The following is a 19,059-nucleotide window of genomic DNA, read 5'->3' as shown; positions in this document are numbered from 1 at the left end:
ACATTAAATTGAGCGATCCTTGAATGAAATTTATCGAGACTAACATTAAATTGACCTTATCTACTATGAAATTAAGCTGGGCAAACATTAAATCGAGCAATCCTACCATGAAATTTATTGAGGCAAACATTAAATTGACATTATCTACCATGAAATTAAGCTGGGCAAATATTAAATTGAGCGATCGTAGCATGATATTTATCGAGACAAACATTAAATTGACCTTATCTACCATGAAATTAAGCTGGGTAAACATTAACTTGAGCGATCCTAGCATGAAATTGAGCAGGGTAAACATGGAATTCAGTGAGCCTAGCATGAGATCAAGTGAGCCCTAGCATGGAATTGAGGGAGCTTCAAATTGAATTGAGCGAGTTTGACATGGATTAGATCGATCAACGCATAAAATTGACTAAGCCTAATGCATGAAATTGATTAAGCCTAACGCATGGAATTGATCGAACTTCGCATGCAATGCCATTGTACAAGTGTAGCATTTTTTTTCAAGATTTGTACCTCTGACTGCTGCAGTATCGGTCAAATGCAGGTTGAAGAGAGGTGCTTTAGAGTGAGAGAATATTTTAAACCTTTTCAAGGAGATGCAACCAGCTCGTGGGATTTCACGTAATCCTAGTTAAGATGAAAAATGGCAAATGTAAAATGATGATATCTAGACGATTCACAAATATTTCAGTCGGAAAAATGAAAAGAAAACCCTTTGTACTTCAGTTCTTAGTTCCACGAGAGTGTAGGTGTCACGTCCCGAACTCGGAAACTGGGCTCACAAAATTCCCGATCGCCGAATTCGGCGCCGACAGCCTCCGTAGAACCCCATTTTCGGATCCCGGCACCCATTCACCAGGTTCTGATCCTTGGATACTATAAGGAGGATTTCAAATCATCAGTCTGATTCATAATGAGCATAACAAAAGCATAACCCACAAATAATAACCACAAGAACACCACTACAAAATCCACTATGATCAAAAACTTTTGAGTACAATGCGTCTGAAAGGGAAAATACAATGTAACAGAAGAAACAAAACTTCAGAAGCTCGGCTGCACGCTCCAACTATGGCAAGACTATGGCTGCGACTGCGTTTTGGCGTCCCCTGCATGCAACAATCGTGCATAAGCTTATAGAAAGCTTAGAGGGTGGTGTAAGTATGTGCGCAATATAAGCGTGCTCAAAATGCAAGGTCAGAGTAATGCGGAATCATGGTGATGAGCACATGAATGCAATTAGCCGTACCAAGGCTATGCGGTGCAAGATATGAATGCTATCGGTCATAACACAGCCATGCGATGCGAGATGCAACTCAAGCATGTCAAACCTCATCATATATCAGTACAGTTCTCATTCTGGATAATCACCGGGGTTCAATACACTCCAAATGGCACTGTCGCCCTCCTAGCCGCATAGTCCAAGTGAGCGTAAGAAACCTCACTATCCGCCTGACCAATAGTCTGCCAATACCAATCCGGCACGTCGATAGCGGACCCATTCTCGAGCTGGTCAAACTCAGCCTAGTATTGCCCCCTACCCTTGGGCGAGTAAGGCCACACTCCTTTCCAACCGACCACGACACAGTGGGAGATGCGGCCTCCTGGTATTCGGCCCTCATGCGCTCATATATCCACTCGGTCTCGACGTTGGAGTCATCCTCTGGTACCATCGGGTTTAGGAATTTTCACCCAGGGACATCTATGGCGCCCGTATGCTAGAACCAAATATTTTCGGTATCCAACCCAGCCATCCACGATGTGTCTGTGAAGGCTATGGCCCTGATGTCGCTAGGGCATATAATAACTACAATCACACAAATGCAAGTACATGAATCATATTATCAGTCATGCAACAGTCCTGTGTGTACCATGCATTTATATGGGGCAACTCCGCCTATCAGGGAGCCCATAAACAGTCCACCCGAAGGCATATGCTATGATCGGTCACTCCTCACATCAGGCATACATATGATGCGGATGATCATGAATCATGGATCTATACTAAACATATATAAAGAGATGGGCTCTGTGTATAACGGAGATGGGCCTAGACGGCCTACTTACCACAAGTATGGACCTATCAGTGGGCCTTAGGGAGAGTTATAATGCGGACATTTAACCAACATTATCTATTCAATGTGGATGTCAAACCAGCATTGCTCCCAAGGCGTGGCCCGTTACGAAATCAATACATATACCATGGTGGAATTACACTACATTAGGCCTTATGTACGTCCTATTGGGCCTTGACCCATGGGCCTCCAGTGCCACAAATGGGCTTCATAATATCGGCCTAATACAAATCAAGGTGGGCCTCAACAAGGACCACCAATAAATGAAGGTGGGCCTCCACAATGGGCCTTAAATTATCTCCAGACGGTTGGACAGTCGAATGAAATACATGCATCCTGATGGAGCCCACACTAATGGAGGGTGTAGTTTACAATACTTACATAAGTGGGGTCCACCATAATGCTTATTTTCCACCTAGCCTAAGGCCCAATATAATGTTTATTTTCCACCCAACTTAAGGCCCAACATAATGTTTATTTTCCACCCAACTGTTCATGAAGCCATCTGAACCAAGGACTGGGCCCACTGGAATGTTTATTTTCCACCCAAACTATTCGTAAGGTCACACAGACCGTGGGTAGGGCCCACCATTTACTTACATCCAATCTCGCACACGGTCAGGGAGCCCACCGTGATGATTTATTATTATTATTATTTTTTTTATACACGTGGATAGGGAGCCCACCGTGATGTGGTCCACAAATTCAGCCCGTTCATTATGTGTGTCCCACTTGGCTGAGGGTACAGGCCAAGTTTCAGCAGCATCCAAATTTCAGGTAGGCCCCACCAAGTGTTTTTATTGTTTAGACATGTCTTCACATGATTTTAGATGGTGTGGCCCACCTAAGTTTCGTATAAAGCTTATTTTTGAGGTGGACGTCCAGTCTGTGGGGACCCATCAAATGCACGGTGTTGATCTTCGAAACGCATCAAGGTGGGGCCCACAGCTGGGGCCGTGACCACCAGCCAGTCCGTCCGTCAGCGGCAGCGCAGCCGCAGGCGCTGCTTGCGTCTTCTGACAGCAGCAGCAGCGCTGCTGCTTCTGCTTCTATTTTTTTTAATCGGGTTTTTCTGTGGTTTTCCACAGGTGGGGTCCACATCGAGGAAATCTGTCCCGTCCATTGCATTCCCCCGCTCGATACAGTCAAACAGAGTCCAATATACGGCCTGTTTCTGGCGAATAAAAAGATCCAGATGGTTTTCAATGATAAACACTACAGTTTCCTATGATATGGCCCACCAAGAAAAGGGATCGGTTTCATTTTTCGGCTTAATGCCTAAAATGACCAGGGGAACGAAATGGACGGCTTGGATTATGCATGTACATCAAGGTGGGGCTTGCATGAGAGGTCCACCACTTCTTTCTCTCTCTCTCTCTTTTTTTTTTTTAAGCACACAGCCATGCCAGTTAACACTTTACTGTTGCCAACGTCCAGCGTCCAGGGACGCTGGACGACTTGCATAATCACATCATTGTGGTGGGTCCCACATGGACGTGGCCCACCAATATGTATACATATACATATAATATATATCTTATATTATATATATATATATATATATATAAATACATATCACATTATATATATATTATATAAAATATTACATATATATATATACATATATATATAAAAAAGATGCATTGGACCCATCCAAACAGTGGATGGTGTGGATCATCACCTGTACTAGAGTGGACCACACCGTTTGATGTAGATGGACGGGGTAGATGTAACACATATTGGTGGGATCCACACCATCACAACGAAAGAGAGAGAGAAAAATACGGTGAGATAGAGAGGAGGGACCCCGCCACTATGGGCCCTCCATTGATACAACACATACATCAAAATGGGTCCCACAACAAGTGGGCCCTAAAGATCAAGATTTAACGGTGGATCACCCACCTTATCTTCCTTCTTCTTGGTCCCTTAGACTCCAATGCTCCTTAGCTTCAACTTTGATGGAGGTTGATGGGGTTTAGATGGTTGAGATGGAAGATGAGAAGGTGGACCACACTTGGGAGGGAGAGGAAAGCTTGGATCGTTTGAGAGGCTTGAGTTGCTTAGAGATTTTAGAAATGAGAGAGAGAGAGGTGATATGGATGGGTGAGGTGTGATGGGTGATGGGTTGGGTTGACATTTTGTAAAGGTGGTATGGTTATGGTTGAAATTTGAAAAAAGAGGAGTGGTGAGGTGGAAAGAGGGTAGACTTTTGAAAAAGGAGGAAATGGGTTGTTGTACTTGAGGTAAGGCTTGCATTAATGGTTGATTGATGAGACTAATTGTAGAGATTCCCTCAAAATCCGCAACGCGCGGTGTTTCTTCGGAATAAACGCAGATCGGCATCTTCTTGCCGTATCGGTTCGGTGCGCAAGTCACTGCGTTGGAATCGCGGTGACGACGCGGTCGCTATAATACAACTTTCGGATCAAACCGACGTCGGTGCACGAGACCTGGTTTAGGATCGTGCGCAAACGCCGAATACGGTGCGAAGGTTGCCGGAATTCGACCAGAATGACCGTGGAAGCCAACGGAATGGTAGGACTAGGACACGGGTCTTACAGTAGGGCTGAAAGCACTGTTTTTACGTTAAGTGGAGTGAAAGCAACGCTGAAAGCAATGCAGTGAAAGGAGTATTAAAAAAGGAGGGGTATTTTCATCCTGAAATTCAGTCTCCGCACGTGGCGGTCTAAGTTGCAAAACAAGGATTGTTTTCTTTGGACGCGGATTGGATACTTACAGGTTGAGTAGCAAGACCCGCTATTGAAGTGACGTCACCAAGTTCTGTGGACCCGACTATGATGTATGTGTTGTATCCATGCCGTCCATCCATTTGGAGATATCATTTTAATGCCTGAGCCAAAGAATGAGGTAGATCCAAAGCTTTAGTGGACCCCACCACAGAAAATAGGGGGAAGGTTTATGCCTACCGTTGAAACCTTCCTAAGGACCACCATGATTTGTTTTCGAAATCCAAACTGTTCAAAAGTTAACAAAGACTTTAAAGAAGTGGAAACACAATTATCAGCTTGATCGAAAACTTTCGTGGCTTTTAGAAGCTTTTAACGGTGGTGTCACTCTCCCCACTTTTTTCTGTGGTGTGGTCCACAGGAGTTTTGGATGTGACTCATTCTCTGGATCATACCCTAAAATGATATATCAAGATGTATGGACGGTGTGGATACAAAAAATACATTACGTTGGGACCCACAGAACTTAGTGACGTCACTTAAGTAGCAATCTCGGTACTCAACCTGTCAGTAGCCAATCCGCGTCCGTCTTCTTTCGTAAAAACATCTGGATAAAAGGTGGGGTCCACAGTCCTAAATTTCTCTAATCACAAAGAATCTCAAAGAAATAATCATATACAATCATATGTATGTGAACTTTCATATACAACTATTTCTTCCCACTGATTGAGATGTCAAATATATCAAATATCTTATACTTGTAAAGGTGGGCCAATGAATATGATTGATCACCTAGTAAGAAAATTCAGACCATTAATTTTCAGGCGAGCATAACATTAACATCAATTTACAACCGATGATATGACGGTGTAATTTTTTGGCTTATCTGGTAACTTGATTGACCAAATTTTCATAATATGTGTTCATCATCTATGGGCCATAGTTTTCATGGCTCAGATCTCATATGCATTTGATACATTTGCAGGAAAGAAATTTTTGTGTACAAGTTCACATTCACTTCGATATGGGATCATTTCTTAAAATCTCGCACTTAATAGAGCCAATAGAATTCTGTGACGCGGATTTCCTGCCAAAGCCTTTCGCAGGAAGTTCCTGCGCAAGGATCTGGGTGGGGCCCACTACAATGTATGTGAGAAATCCATTCCGTCCATCCGTTTTGAGATCTCATTTTAGAGCGTGCGACAAAAAATGAAATATAAAGCTAAAGTACGTCACACGAGAGGGAAAATTAGGGAAAGAAATTTCTGCCATTGAAATCTTCCTAATCTCAACCTTGATGTTTATATGTTATCTAAACCGTTTATAAGGTCATTGTCAATGGGATGAAGTGAAAAAACCAAAAATATAGACTGATACAATAATTTTTTGGGCATAAGAATGCTTCAACGGTGCTCACTGAATGATCACTTTTTCCTCTCGTGTGTCCCACTGTAGTTCTATATACACCTAATTTTTTATATCAAGTCCTTAAATGATCTCGAAAAATGGATGAACGGATTGAATTTACCAAAAACATGTCGGTGGGCCCCACCCAGCATCCTTGCGCAGTAACTTCATGCGAAAGGCTTTCGAAGGAAATCCGCGCAGAGGTGGAAGTACCGTAATCTGTTACTGCCATCCACCACAGGACACGTGGCAGGGTCATATATGGATGGGTCTACTAGGACGGGTTGTTTAGAGACGACCATCTCCATTTTAGTCTTTATAAATTTTATTAATATTAATTTTTAATGGTAATTTTAATGATTTAGATATAATAGATAAAAAGACAAATGCTCAGCTGTGCCCCAGACAATGTGAACTTTTTGAGAAATCATCATAAGTGATGTGAATCTAAAATCTGAATGGTCCATGTGATGCATCACTCCATGAAACTCCTGGGGCTCAACTTTTACTTCGATCCGAAACTTTGGTGGGCTGTGAAAAAATAAAAAACTTTCCTCCATTGATTTGTATCTATCTTTTATATGGCTCACCAGAGTTTTAGATTAGGGTGAAAATTAATCTCTTAAAGTTTGATGGGATGCCACATCACATGGATGGTTTGGATTACATGTCCATGACACGTGTGCAAAGGTGTGCATGTGCACAGGTGAGCATGCTTCATGTATATCTACTTGGAGTGACTTTTAAGTCATAATCCACCCATACACGGACCCAGTAAATGGACGGACCTAATTTTTCGGTCACCTGCCATGTGAGAGATGTTTGTATTCTGCACGTGGATTTCTTACGAGAGCCTTTCACACTTAGTTCCTGTGCTCGAGACTAAGGTGAGCCCACAGTAATATTTTTGAGAAATTTATTTTGTCCACTTATTCTGTGAGCTTATTTTGGAACTTGGGACAAAAAAAGAGAAGCTACTGTACTCAAGATACTTTGGAATAGGTCAGTAGGGAAATTCTTACCATTAAAACCCTTGTAAGTTTGATGCATAAATTGCATCTATGTCCTTGGTAGCTTCATTCTTATGGAGATGAATTGAAAACACAAATATTGTTCTAATTTAAAATTATTGAAATAAAGTGTGAACGCAAATATTATTCTAATTTAAAACTTACGTGGCCTTATGAATATTTCAACTATGCAAGTTCCATCCTCACATTTTTTGCCCACTTGATTCTTGAATCCAGCTCAAAATTATCCTCATGTCTTAAAATAACCTAAAAAAATGGATGAATGGGTTGGATGTCTCACAAACACCACAATAAGCCCCCCTACATTTTCAGCACACAGGAACTTCACGAGAAAGGCTTTTGCAAGAAATCTACATCCTTCCTCATCCATTCGTATCATTAGGGGTGTACATCGAGTCGAATCGAGTCGAGCTGGCCTCAGCTCGGCTTGGCTCGAACAATGTCTGACCTTAGCTCGAACTCGACTCGGCTCGGTTCTCGAGCTTGACTGGCCAGCTCGGCTCGGTTCAGTCAGTAGCTCAGGCCAATTAGGGCCGAGTTCAAGATAAGACCAAGCTGAGTTTGTTATTGAGACATTTTCACAAATACCTGAACTATAACTTCAAAAACCCACTATTTTACAAACAGAGGCAATAGTTTTATATATATTTTCACAAATACCTTTTAAGTAACATATTTTATTTTTTCTTTGTTAAAAAAACAAAAAAAGAAAGATATTTATTTCATGTACAAATCTTCCTTGCCACCAATCATATTTCATTAAGTTATTTTATCAAACAATTGGTGTGCAACATCAATGACAAAGTAACTGGGTCACTAAACTAGTTGGATCCGAGTCCGATTCGATTTGGATTCTATCTGAGTTGAGCTGGCATGCTCAAACTCATTTTCGAGCTCAAAAAACCAGCTTAACTTGGATCATACCCAACTTTGAACCGAGCTGAGCTGAGCTTCTTCAAGTCGAGCCGAGCCAGCGTGGTTCGGGTACACCCCTACTTATCATGTCAGGGGAAAAGAGCGCACTTGTTTGCCACGTCAGTTGCCACAAAAGATACACACCAATGGTGGAAAGTCTGCTACGTACACTACATTGGCAGGTGTCGCAATCACATTCCATCTCTCAAACACCTCAAACATGTATAGTTTAAAAGATAGAGTAGTGCTCACACACAACCACTGTATACAAACTTTCGTATTCACTTCTCAATTTCTTGAAAAAAAGAGAATATATAGCATATCCAATTCCTAGAAAATATAAATTAGTTTATATTGCTGATACGGATAAAAAATCAGACCAATATCATAAATATATAAGTAAAAATTTCAAAATAAGTGAACCAACGGTGAAAATCCCATATTCTTTTGTGGTCCACTCATTAAGTAGATCTTAATTATTTTCGTAAAAATATTAATAAATCGTAGTGGATTGGATATATAATAAATACGATATTTTTGAGGAAAAAGAAAGATGGATATAAAGTTCACGTACAATGGCTGTATACTGTCGTTTCTCTAGATAATATATAATATCCCGACCTTTTAAAAAAACTTAAAAAAAAAACAAAAAAAAAAACACTCCACTTCCTCTCTGCCACTCTCTTTCTCAGGAACCTATTTAAATTCATGGGATTTGCTCTTTTCTTCATTTCTCTGTTCTTCTTATAAGAAGATTCCCTCCACCCCCTTCCCACCCAAACAAATTAGAAAAAAAGAAGAAGAAAAGAGAGAGAGAGAGAGAGAGAGAGAGAGAGAGAGAGAGAGAGATGGGTTCTTGGGCTTTCATTCCTCAGACATGCTCGATCGTTAACCATCAAACGGCATCGAAATCATCAACCTGCTCGATGTTTAGTCAGGTGAGTAGGAGAGTTTCAGCACCCATGTCGTTTTTTACAATAAACCCCCTCTCTTGTACTCTTTTTGCTGTAAGGCCTTTCTCCAGAACCTGCATTTCTGCTACCCACCTTGCCCAAGAGCATGTCAAAGAGGATGAATTGGGCCAAAACCCCGATGCCCAAATGACCAAACTGGCCTCCCATGCCTTTGATTTCAAGAGCTACATGCTCCAGAAGGGCAGTTCTGTAAATCAGGCTCTCGACAGGGCTATTTCCCTGAGGGAACCAGAGACGATCCACGAGGCGATGCGGTACTCGCTCCTTGCAGGCGGGAAGCGGGTCCGCCCAGTGCTCTGCATCGCCGCGTGCGAGCTTGTTGGGGGTGATGAGATCACCGCCATGCCATCGGCGTGTGCGATCGAGATGATACACACCATGTCGTTGATTCACGATGACCTGCCGTGCATGGACAATGACGACCTCCGGCGGGGGAAGCCCACGAACCACAAGGTGTTTGGTGAGGGCGTGGCCGTCCTCGCTGGGGACGCCCTCCTGGCGTTTGCCTTTGAGCATATGGCGGAGGCGACGGTGGGGGCTTCGCCAGGGCAGGTCATCCGCGCAATTGCCGAGCTGGCCAAGGCAATTGGGTCGGAGGGGCTCGTTGCAGGGCAGGTAGTCGATATCAGTTCGACTGGGGTGCAGGATGTCGGGCTTGAACAGCTCGAGTTCATCCACCTGCACAAAACGGCTGCCCTCCTAGAGGGAGCTGTCGTGATTGGGGCGATCCTGGGCGGCGGGTCAGACAAAGAGGTCGAGAAGTTGAGGAAGTTCGCCCAGTGCATCGGTCTGCTGTTTCAAGTGGTCGACGATATCCTTGACGTGACTAAATCGTCACAGGAGTTGGGGAAGACTGCCGGGAAGGATCTGGTGGCCGACAAGGTCACTTACCCGAAATTGTTGGGACTTGAGAAATCGAGAGAGTTTGCCGAGAAGCTGAATCGAGAAGCACAAGATCAGCTCTTGGGATTCAATCCCGAGAAGGCGGCCCCTTTGATTTCGTTAGCGAACTACATCGCCTACAGACAGAACTGATCTAAGATTGCATCTAGTGTTTCTCCTGTCTGATTTAGGAGAGTGACGGATTGTATGAAATTCCTTTGTAAACATATGTGACATCGAAAGCTTACAGTGTTTAATTTAAGGATTGCAAGGGAATAAAAATAAGTTTGTATTCAAATTCAGTAAAATTCAACTTCTATTTTTGTTTTTGGGCTTAATCAATGAGCTAATTACCTGTGTTTGTATTTGGTTTTGAATGGGTTGGATTTATTTGCATTTGATTCTATCTACATTTCTTTATTTTGCAGCTTCTGCATGTTGAGATATTCTAAGAAAGGGTACTGTTAGATCTTTTGATATATGTCACCACTTAGAATTCTACTCTATCGTGCATTTTTCAATGGAACATGTAAATGCACAAGCAAATGGAATTGCGGACATTCGGCTTACTCAAGGGGAGATGAGAAAGAAACAATGATATTTCCTAGTCTTTTTAATGAGGAATTAGCCTTCAAATTGTAGCCCCAAAGGCAATATGATTGCTAGGCTAATTTGTTCATTTCCACTTCAGTAGACAAGCAATTGCAATTCAGTTTGACAGGGCATCCAAACGCGAGCTAAGTGGTAGTTATGTAATCTGGTATGGTGGAGCATATGCATTGAAATCCAACAACTGTAGCAAAGTTTCTTTTTATTTATTTCTTTATTATTGTTATTTATTATTTATTATTTTTTTAAAACAGAGCTATAGTTCTAGAGGCTGATTTTTCTATTTGTACTGAACTGGGAATTTACCTGTTTGGAACTTATTTTGTTGATGTGGGCCCATGGTCAATCCAAGCCATTGATCTGATGGCCCCCATCAGGGGTGGACCAATCCCAGAATATCATCTCAATTGGTCAACTCTACTCTCCCTGTTGTTGGCATGCAAATACACAGTTAAAAAGAAATGCGCAAGCAAACCGCATTCAGAGGAAAGACCAATGCTTTGATGGCTAGGATCTTCCAGTTTGGGAGATTTTGGGTGAATGTTCCATCCATGATGGGTCTGTCAGATTGGTGGCTGGATAGACCAACCATGGCTACAGATGTACAAAGTAATCTCCGAAAGGAACTTCCCTGTTCGGACCAAAAGGGAACTCAGGCTAATATTTCAATGTTGTTACTCTTTCGTTTGATAAATGGCTTGGTAAGTACTTTTCTATCTCTGATTGATGATTGATAACATCCTGCTATTTCATTTTTCCATGTGGTCTTAATAGTCAACCAGTTCGGCTTGGAAAATTTGTTGCAGTGTTGTTCTGGAATTGATATATAAGGTTGGAGTTATTGTTCTCCCTAACAGCCTAACTAGAAACCTATTGTTCAGCTCTTAGCTGCAGGAAGTGTGAGGGAAGCAACTGCAAGTTCAGCTGTGGGAGCAGGGAAGAGTATCACTTATCAAGGAGATTTTGAGGTGTGTTCCAGCCATGGTGGGCAAAGCCTTGAAGCGAGGATCTTGTAATTCCTCCTTGTTTCATAGAAACATCACACACACACACACACACACAGGGAAAAGGGACTATGAGGTTGACCTCATGGGAAGCTTCCCATGACGTCGAGCTTTGTGGGCCTCACCGTGATGTGCAAGTGCGATGGACATCCACTCCATCAGTCAAATGCACCCTTCCATGGTGGGCCATGGATCTAAAAATCAGGCTAATCCATGACTTAGGTGGGCCATATCACAGAGCAGTTGAGAGTAGATATCCACCCATTGAAACCTTGATGATTGTTTATAGGGCCCACTGAGATGTGGTTCAGACATCCAGACCATCCATTGTGTGTCCCACTTGGATGAGGGATCACACCAAGTTTCAGCCATATTCAAAATTCAGGTGGGTCCCACCAAGTGCTTTTAGATGTTTTAGGCATGATTTCACACAGGTTCAGATGGTATGGCCCACTTGTGTTCCGGATATGGCTGATTTTTGGGATATCCTATAACCTAGAGGGGACCCACCAAATGCACAGTGTGGATGTCATGACATTGATTGCAATGGGGTCCACAGAGCTCGACCTCATAGTACCATTTACCATATATATATATCAATTCCAACCAGTTGGACCGCCATCGAGAGTCTTCCCAGTGGATAACTTTGAACATTTCATGTGTGCGACATCCAAACTGTCCAATTGGAAGGGTTGGATGTCAGATAGATAGATTTGATCATGGTTGTCCAAATCGTAGATTCATATGGTAGCACATGGGTATACAGACAACAAGATTCGTATGTTATCACATGATTTGTATCTTATACGATTCAGATTGTACACCCAAATCGTTGATCTTAACTAATCGTGCGATTATTGTATGAATTGTATCAAATCATATGATTAATGTATTGAATCATATGATAATCATAGAATTGCATAAATGGGCCCAAAATTACATTAAAAATTCTTTTTATTATTATTATAATTTTTATTTTTTTAAAATTCATTTTTTCTTCTTTCTTTTTATCCTTTTGCTTATAAAACTTGAAAAAGGCCCTCCCCAATGCTTATTCATGTTTTCTTCTTTCTTTTTACCCAGTTCTTCTCCTAGTTCTTCTTCTTTTTATTTTTTACTTCAACCCCTTTTACGGTTTTACCATTTTACACATGATGTGTATACTGTGTGCATGCTCTCAATTGATAACATCATGATATGTGAATACTGTTCATGGTGTATATTGATGGGAAATGGATTGTTGAATTATTGATGAGTTTTAACTTCTTCTTCTTCTTCTTCTTCTTCTTCTTCTTCTTTTTTTTTTTTTTTTTTTTTGGTGTTTTCGATTGGGTTAAGAAATAAGAAAATCATAAGATTTACATAAGACTTGCAATTCGATACGATTTGACCTCTGTCACAATAAGTGATACAAATAATGATTTTGACAAACATTGATCTGTCATGAAAATTATGAGAGTAATGGAGAGATTTACAAATTAATTTGTTTCTGTTATGCCCATCTTGATGTATGTCCACTGGTGAGTCAGTCCCCTATGAAAATTTTCTAGTAGTTAGAATGTCATTGTTACATAGCTTGAAGAAGAGATTTATCTTCATTTCTACTTATGAATTTCATATTTAATTTTGATTCTCTATTTACTTTTTTGTTTTTTTGAAGACACACACACACACACACACACATGATCCCATGATCTCAGTGTTGAAGGAAAGTCTGTCTACCACTGAGCTGAAGGAAAGTCTGTCTACCACTGAGCCACACACACACACACACTTGATCCCATGATCTCAGTGTTGAAGGAAAATCATCATCATCATCTTATACCAACTAATTGGGTTTGGGCACATGAATCCTGTTATGGCATTCCACTCTATCAAGGACCATATCCTTAATTAACCGTATGTCATCAAATCTTTTCTTACTATCTCTACTGATGTCCGTTCAGGCCTTCCCCATGCCCTTTTAGAGTCTTCAAGTTGGGCAGACTCACTCCTAGCCGGTGTAGTTATTGGTCTCCATTGCCCATGGCCAGACCATTTAAGTTTACTTTCCCTCGTCTTATTACCTATTGGTGCTATTCCTATGTTCCCCCACATGTGTTTATGTCTAATTCTATCATTCCTCATCAAGCCACTCGTCCATCTCAACATCCTCATTTCAGCTACACTCATCTAAAGAACATGTTGTTCTTTGACCATCCAATGATTTGTCCTATAAAGCATGGCTGGTCTTATAGCTATTCTATAAAATCTCTCATTAAGTTTGATTGGTATGCGGCAATCACATAAAACTCCAGAGACACATCTTCAGTTCATCCACCTAACTCTAATTTTATGATCAACAGCCCTCTCGATCTCTCTACTCTCATGAATTACTGACCCAAGATGTGGAAAGTGGTCACTCTGGGGTCCTTGGTCAACACATGGGAATGCAGCTAAATAATCTTCACACGAGTCCTTTTCTAGTTTTAGTAGTTGATTGATTTTTTAGTAGAATTTTGATTAAAGTTATGGAAGCATGTATTCCTTGCCTTCTATATACATTTCTAGCACCAATGGTAGTTGGTTACCCGTATGGACTTTTCTGAACTCTATCAGCAACATGCATGCATGTATCTGGGTAATGTTGATAGATTGCTAACATTATGATGCACTGAGTACCTGAAAAATTGGTCTGCATTTGGATACACTACCAACTTGAATTGCAATATTATTTCAGTGAAGTGGAATTGATGGTCTTTTACAGAGGAAGTATAGAGTCCTTCACTCCTTATCAGTGAACTTACGGTTTGCTGACATATAGGATTCCCTAGATTTTGGGCCCACGATTGGGTGATTTAAACCGTTGATTTGATGGCCCTCATAGTGGAGATGGCATTCCATACAAATCTCACAGGTTGGATGATCCCAACCCTTTGCTATTTGGCATATTGTTCAACGAATTGGAATGTTGTTGTTATTATTTCTTTCTTGAGCATTGATTTGTTGGCAACCAATAGAAGGGTTTCAACTGTCGAATCTGGGAGATTTCTGGGGCACTCCTTATCCATGGTGAGGACCATCTTATCAATGTTTTGGATTGGTAAAGTATGGACCCTGCATTGCACAAAACTCCTGTTTTAGATCAGGGAAGCTCAAGTTTTCGAAACTCGAACTTGTCAATGACGATGCCAAGATAATCCCAGCCGTAGGAAAAGATCGAAACACTCCTTTTGGTTTTACAACAGATGAGATGCTGAAGATCTCTCTGGCCCTCGATTCCCTCTCTCTCTCTCTCTCAAATCAGATTTTAGGGTATTCGGGTTGGAAATTTAGGGCTAGGGTTTATGTAGATGACAACAATGGAGAGCTTGATCCACCTCGTGAACAGGATCCAGAGGGCCTGTACGGTCCTCGGCGACTATGGTTGTGACAATGCCCTGCCGACTCTTGGGAAGCCCTTCTGTCCGTCGTTGTAACCGGTGGACAGGTTTGTCTCTCAATATGTTTCCATGTACTTCATCTTCTTCATTTTTGTACATTTATTTGGTTTATAATTTGATTTTATTTCATTTGATTGTAGAATTTTGGAAAATAATCAGTTTTGAAGCGCATCTTCGGGTGGTATTTTCTTCCTAGGGGATCTGGTTGGAGTTCTAAATTTTATATTCTTTTACTTTTACCTTTATTTTTATTTTTATTATGAATTTTTTCTAAGGTGGATCTTGTGGTTTCCTTGTAGGGATTGCCAAATGTCGGTCGTTGGTTCTACAGCTGCACATGATGGATGAAGGACAGCCAGAGTATGCCGAGTTTCTACAGTTATACAAGTGTAACTTACTTCAGTGGTAACAAGTTGACGAGGAGGGCTTGCATCTTTAAATTGAAAAACAATCCTTCATTTTGACAACCAGAGTACTTTTTGCTGCACTGAATTGGTTTTGTGTTTGCAATGAGTGCTAAAGATGGTCCATCATTTGTATATTTTAATTTATCCACTTATTCCTCTATAGATAATGACACTGGAGGTTAGCTTAAATGGCTATATCTTTTAGACGAATGTTGTTCCCATGTCCAGGTGGGGAATGGTGCAATACCTGCTTTGATTAGCTCAAACAACTTATTTAGATTAATTCTTGGTTCTTACAACTGCCCCATGTACCTACTAAAAAGCTCAACTTATTCATCTCTAAGATTCCTGAAACATCAATTTTTGTTTCCTAGATCTTCTTCTTTCCTAGAAATGAATACACTTCTTCTGTTCTTTTTTATATCTTCTAATTTGATATTAACATGGGGATTTATTTCAGGTTGAGTACAATGACAACCAAAATGCAAGCAAGCAAGATTCCCAACTTTCAAGTATAGAAGTGGCAGAACAGCAGATTCTGTTATTCTCCACCTCGTATTTTCTTTATGAAATCTCTTTTAGCATATATCATTTCTGATAAAGAATTCAATTTGTCAAACACATCTTTTCAACGTTATATCATATTTTTATTGATTTTTTCCTTTGGGAGTTCCATGACTTGCTGCCCAAAACATCTACACTGAACACTAGACACACCATCAACTCCCCGTAGCCTCATCAATGATAGGTTGGAGCAGGTTCCTACCAACTTTTGTAGGATGCACATGTGTAATCATGCACTCAATCTTCTGTTATCTTTCTTTAAAAAAACAAAACAAAAAACAAAATAAAAGAGGAATTTTTCTTTCTTCTAGGTTTTCCTCGTCCAATTAAAGTTTTGGATCTGTGATTTTTGCTGGTATGAAGTGTCCAGCCCATTTGAGACAACTCATAAAAGTCTCTTGAGCTGCTTTGGAACTTCTTGGAGTTTTAACTATGCCTTCTTTTGAGATTTCTAATTTTCTATTAAAAGCTCTAAATTAGAACCCATTGATGATTTACTTGTAAGTAATGATGGAAGAAATTAATCAAAGATGAGAGAGGATACCTTTTAAAATGAAAAAAGAAAATACTCTTTACCCTTAGTTTCATAATGCATGCTAGTTAGGCTTGCTTTCTTTCTTTTTTCACATTTGTACTTTGTAGTCTTCAGGTGCAGGAACTGAATGTGTGATGAGATGTGGGGAGGTGCAAATGGAAGCACTCTTCTTAGAGAAACAACAAGAATGAGAAGTTAACTATGACGAACAATACAGAAAATGCTCAAGGAATGCTGGGGAAAGTTCCAGTAAAGATGGTGGCCGAAGAGGAAATATCTTTTCTAGTGTCCCCAGGGAAATATTATTCCCTTTTGTTTCCTTGAGTTTCTGTCCAGTTCCACCTTTTTCATAAAATGAAAATCAAACCCATTTTTTGCCTAGGAAACATGTTTCCTGCTTTGTAGATGGTTTCCTGCAACTAAGGTGCAGCGTCACTTCATTCCTCTTTAAACTTTTAAGGACCAAACTTTTGATCAGGAGATACCAATGTTGGCTTTCTTCATGCCCATTTAAAGGATGGAGCTGCTATCATGTTTCACTTTTGGGGTTGCGTAACTTATGATTGGGATCATGACCCACAATTCAAATTTATGAGTGCTGCACAATGATTCACCCAGTAATCAGGAATGCTTTCACACACTTCTATGTTTTATAATATATTGGACTTACAAAATCCGAGGTGGGCCCCAAATTTATCATCCAATTTTCTTGAGGACATATTAAGAAAGTGTTTGGCTTATTACAATCTGGACTTGCATAGGTACAGTGATTCATGCCATTTCAGTCTTTTTTCATGGCGGATCTTCTGCTTGGTGATGCAAAGGACTCCCTACATGTGGGGCGTTGGTTTAGTGATCCAAACCGTTAATCTGATGGATTCCTGTGTGGGTGGGAAATGTACTTATAAGCTCTGATATCAGATGATCATAACCCGTAGTTGCCATGGATTTCTTTTTTTTTTTCTTGTTTGTTTGTTTTTTTTTTTTTTTTCACTATGGATGATATTGACTTCATGGAAATGTAGAAAGGAAAAATTCTGGAAAATACATGCAGTTCTAGGGCATGGTCCATGCATGACAAAAGCCCATAGAACCTATGGTTTGTTTTGTTTTTAGACTCTAGTCATTTTGATGATTTGATATGCTTTATTTAGATCCTCAAGGATCCCAAACAGATCTACCTCCTAATCCAATGAGTTCTTTTCCAATGGCCCTTTTTTTTTATAATGATTTTCTAGAGGGATACTTGTGTCACAGCAGAAATGGTTATATTTGAAGCTGCAAGAGAAATAACGGAGCTGAGTGGAGCGACCAATCTGTCACTGTTAGTATTGGGTAGTATAGATGCTGAATATTTCTTTGATTTCTTTGTTTTTTCAATAGTACTACTGATGTGTGTTCTGAAGTAACCACAGTTTTCAAATATGATACCTGGATCCAAAGAAAATGGGATTCAAACCTGAATTCCTTAATCATGTTTGGAACTGGGTATGCTGTTTGGAACTAATTGTTGTTTGGAAGACCATATGGTTATTTCAAACGCATGTTTTGCTGCATTTAAGTAGTAGTTAGAAATTTGTTACTTTATAGTTATTAATCACTTAAAGTGAAAGAAGCTTTGCTTCAAACTGGTCAATCTGTAATTGTCAATTAATCTTGATTGAAGGAACTGATTGATTAATATTTGCAGCTGAGCATATTTCTCTTATTGGTAAATTGGACAAAGCACAAAACAGTTTTCTGCATATAGTTTCTTGTTTCTACTCTTCACTGTATGTGGTCTTAATCTGTTGTCAATGACATTCAAGAACTTGAAGTAGGATTCAAGCTTGAGCTTGGTTCTTTGAAGTATTTCAATAGTTTGTCACGTGGACGTGAAATAGCTCCTTGCCAGTACAATACATAAGTGCCCAATTTTGGAGTTCAGAACAATACATATTAATTTTCTTTGTTAAACAATCTTTAGAATCTTTTTATGGAAATCTGTACCCATGCATTGTTGGGGAAACTGAAAAAACTTTGTATTCTATGATTGCATTGAAAAGCACAGTGGAAAGGAAATGGCTTGTTCTACACTAGGGTTTCCTCTGCTAGAATACTTGCATTCTAAAGGAGTGGAGAGTAGAGGAAGTATCGATGCCAAGCCCTTCACATTTGTGGATTGACGGATGCTCTGATCTGAAGATGCTTACAGAAGGATGACAAGAAATTGGATTTGTGGAGCATGCATCTAGAATTCGAAGCCATGTTTCGAGAAGATGAAGGACAGATTGGCATAAGATTCAACTTATATTCTTCAGTGACCTATGCGATTATTAAGATGTGGTGGCGTTGAATTCATCACTTGCATTTCCTCTACCTGTGAGCTAAATTGGTGACACTTTTCCCTTAAATTATTTTTATTTCAGTGTTAATAGTTACATGAAGTTAATATATTTATATGAACATGAGCTGTAGAAATGAGAATGTTTAAAGTCCAACATAAGCTACCAGCTTTGAAACTGAATCTGTCATTAGTTTCTTCATAGAAGGGGGGGTTGC

General features: G+C 40.3%; 2 protein-coding genes across 2 annotated transcripts in view; both read left to right on the top strand.

The window, feature by feature from the left end:
* The first annotated feature begins 8,767 nt into the window (after positions 1-8,767).
* Positions 8,768-10,315, top strand: LOC131221360 (geranylgeranyl pyrophosphate synthase, chloroplastic-like). Its single transcript, XM_058216607.1, has one exon. The coding sequence runs from the start codon at positions 8,970-8,972 to the stop codon at positions 10,128-10,130; it is 1,161 nt and encodes a 386-aa protein (XP_058072590.1). The 5' UTR covers positions 8,768-8,969; the 3' UTR covers positions 10,131-10,315.
* A 6,159-nt stretch (positions 10,316-16,474) lies between these two features.
* The window catches only part of LOC131221359 (uncharacterized), a 45,306-nt gene continuing 42,721 nt past the window's right edge, over positions 16,475-19,059 (top strand). Inside the window, exon 1 of the mRNA XM_058216606.1 lies at positions 16,475-18,879. The gene's annotated coding sequence lies outside the window, so the exon portion shown is untranslated. The remainder of the gene's footprint in view (positions 18,880-19,059) is intronic.

Source organism: Magnolia sinica, chromosome 12 (assembly GCF_029962835.1).
Source record: "Magnolia sinica isolate HGM2019 chromosome 12, MsV1, whole genome shotgun sequence".
Taxonomy (NCBI): Eukaryota; Viridiplantae; Streptophyta; class Magnoliopsida; order Magnoliales; family Magnoliaceae; genus Magnolia; species Magnolia sinica.
Note: the sequence above shows the minus strand (reverse complement) of the source record. Positions and strands in the feature narration are given on the sequence as shown.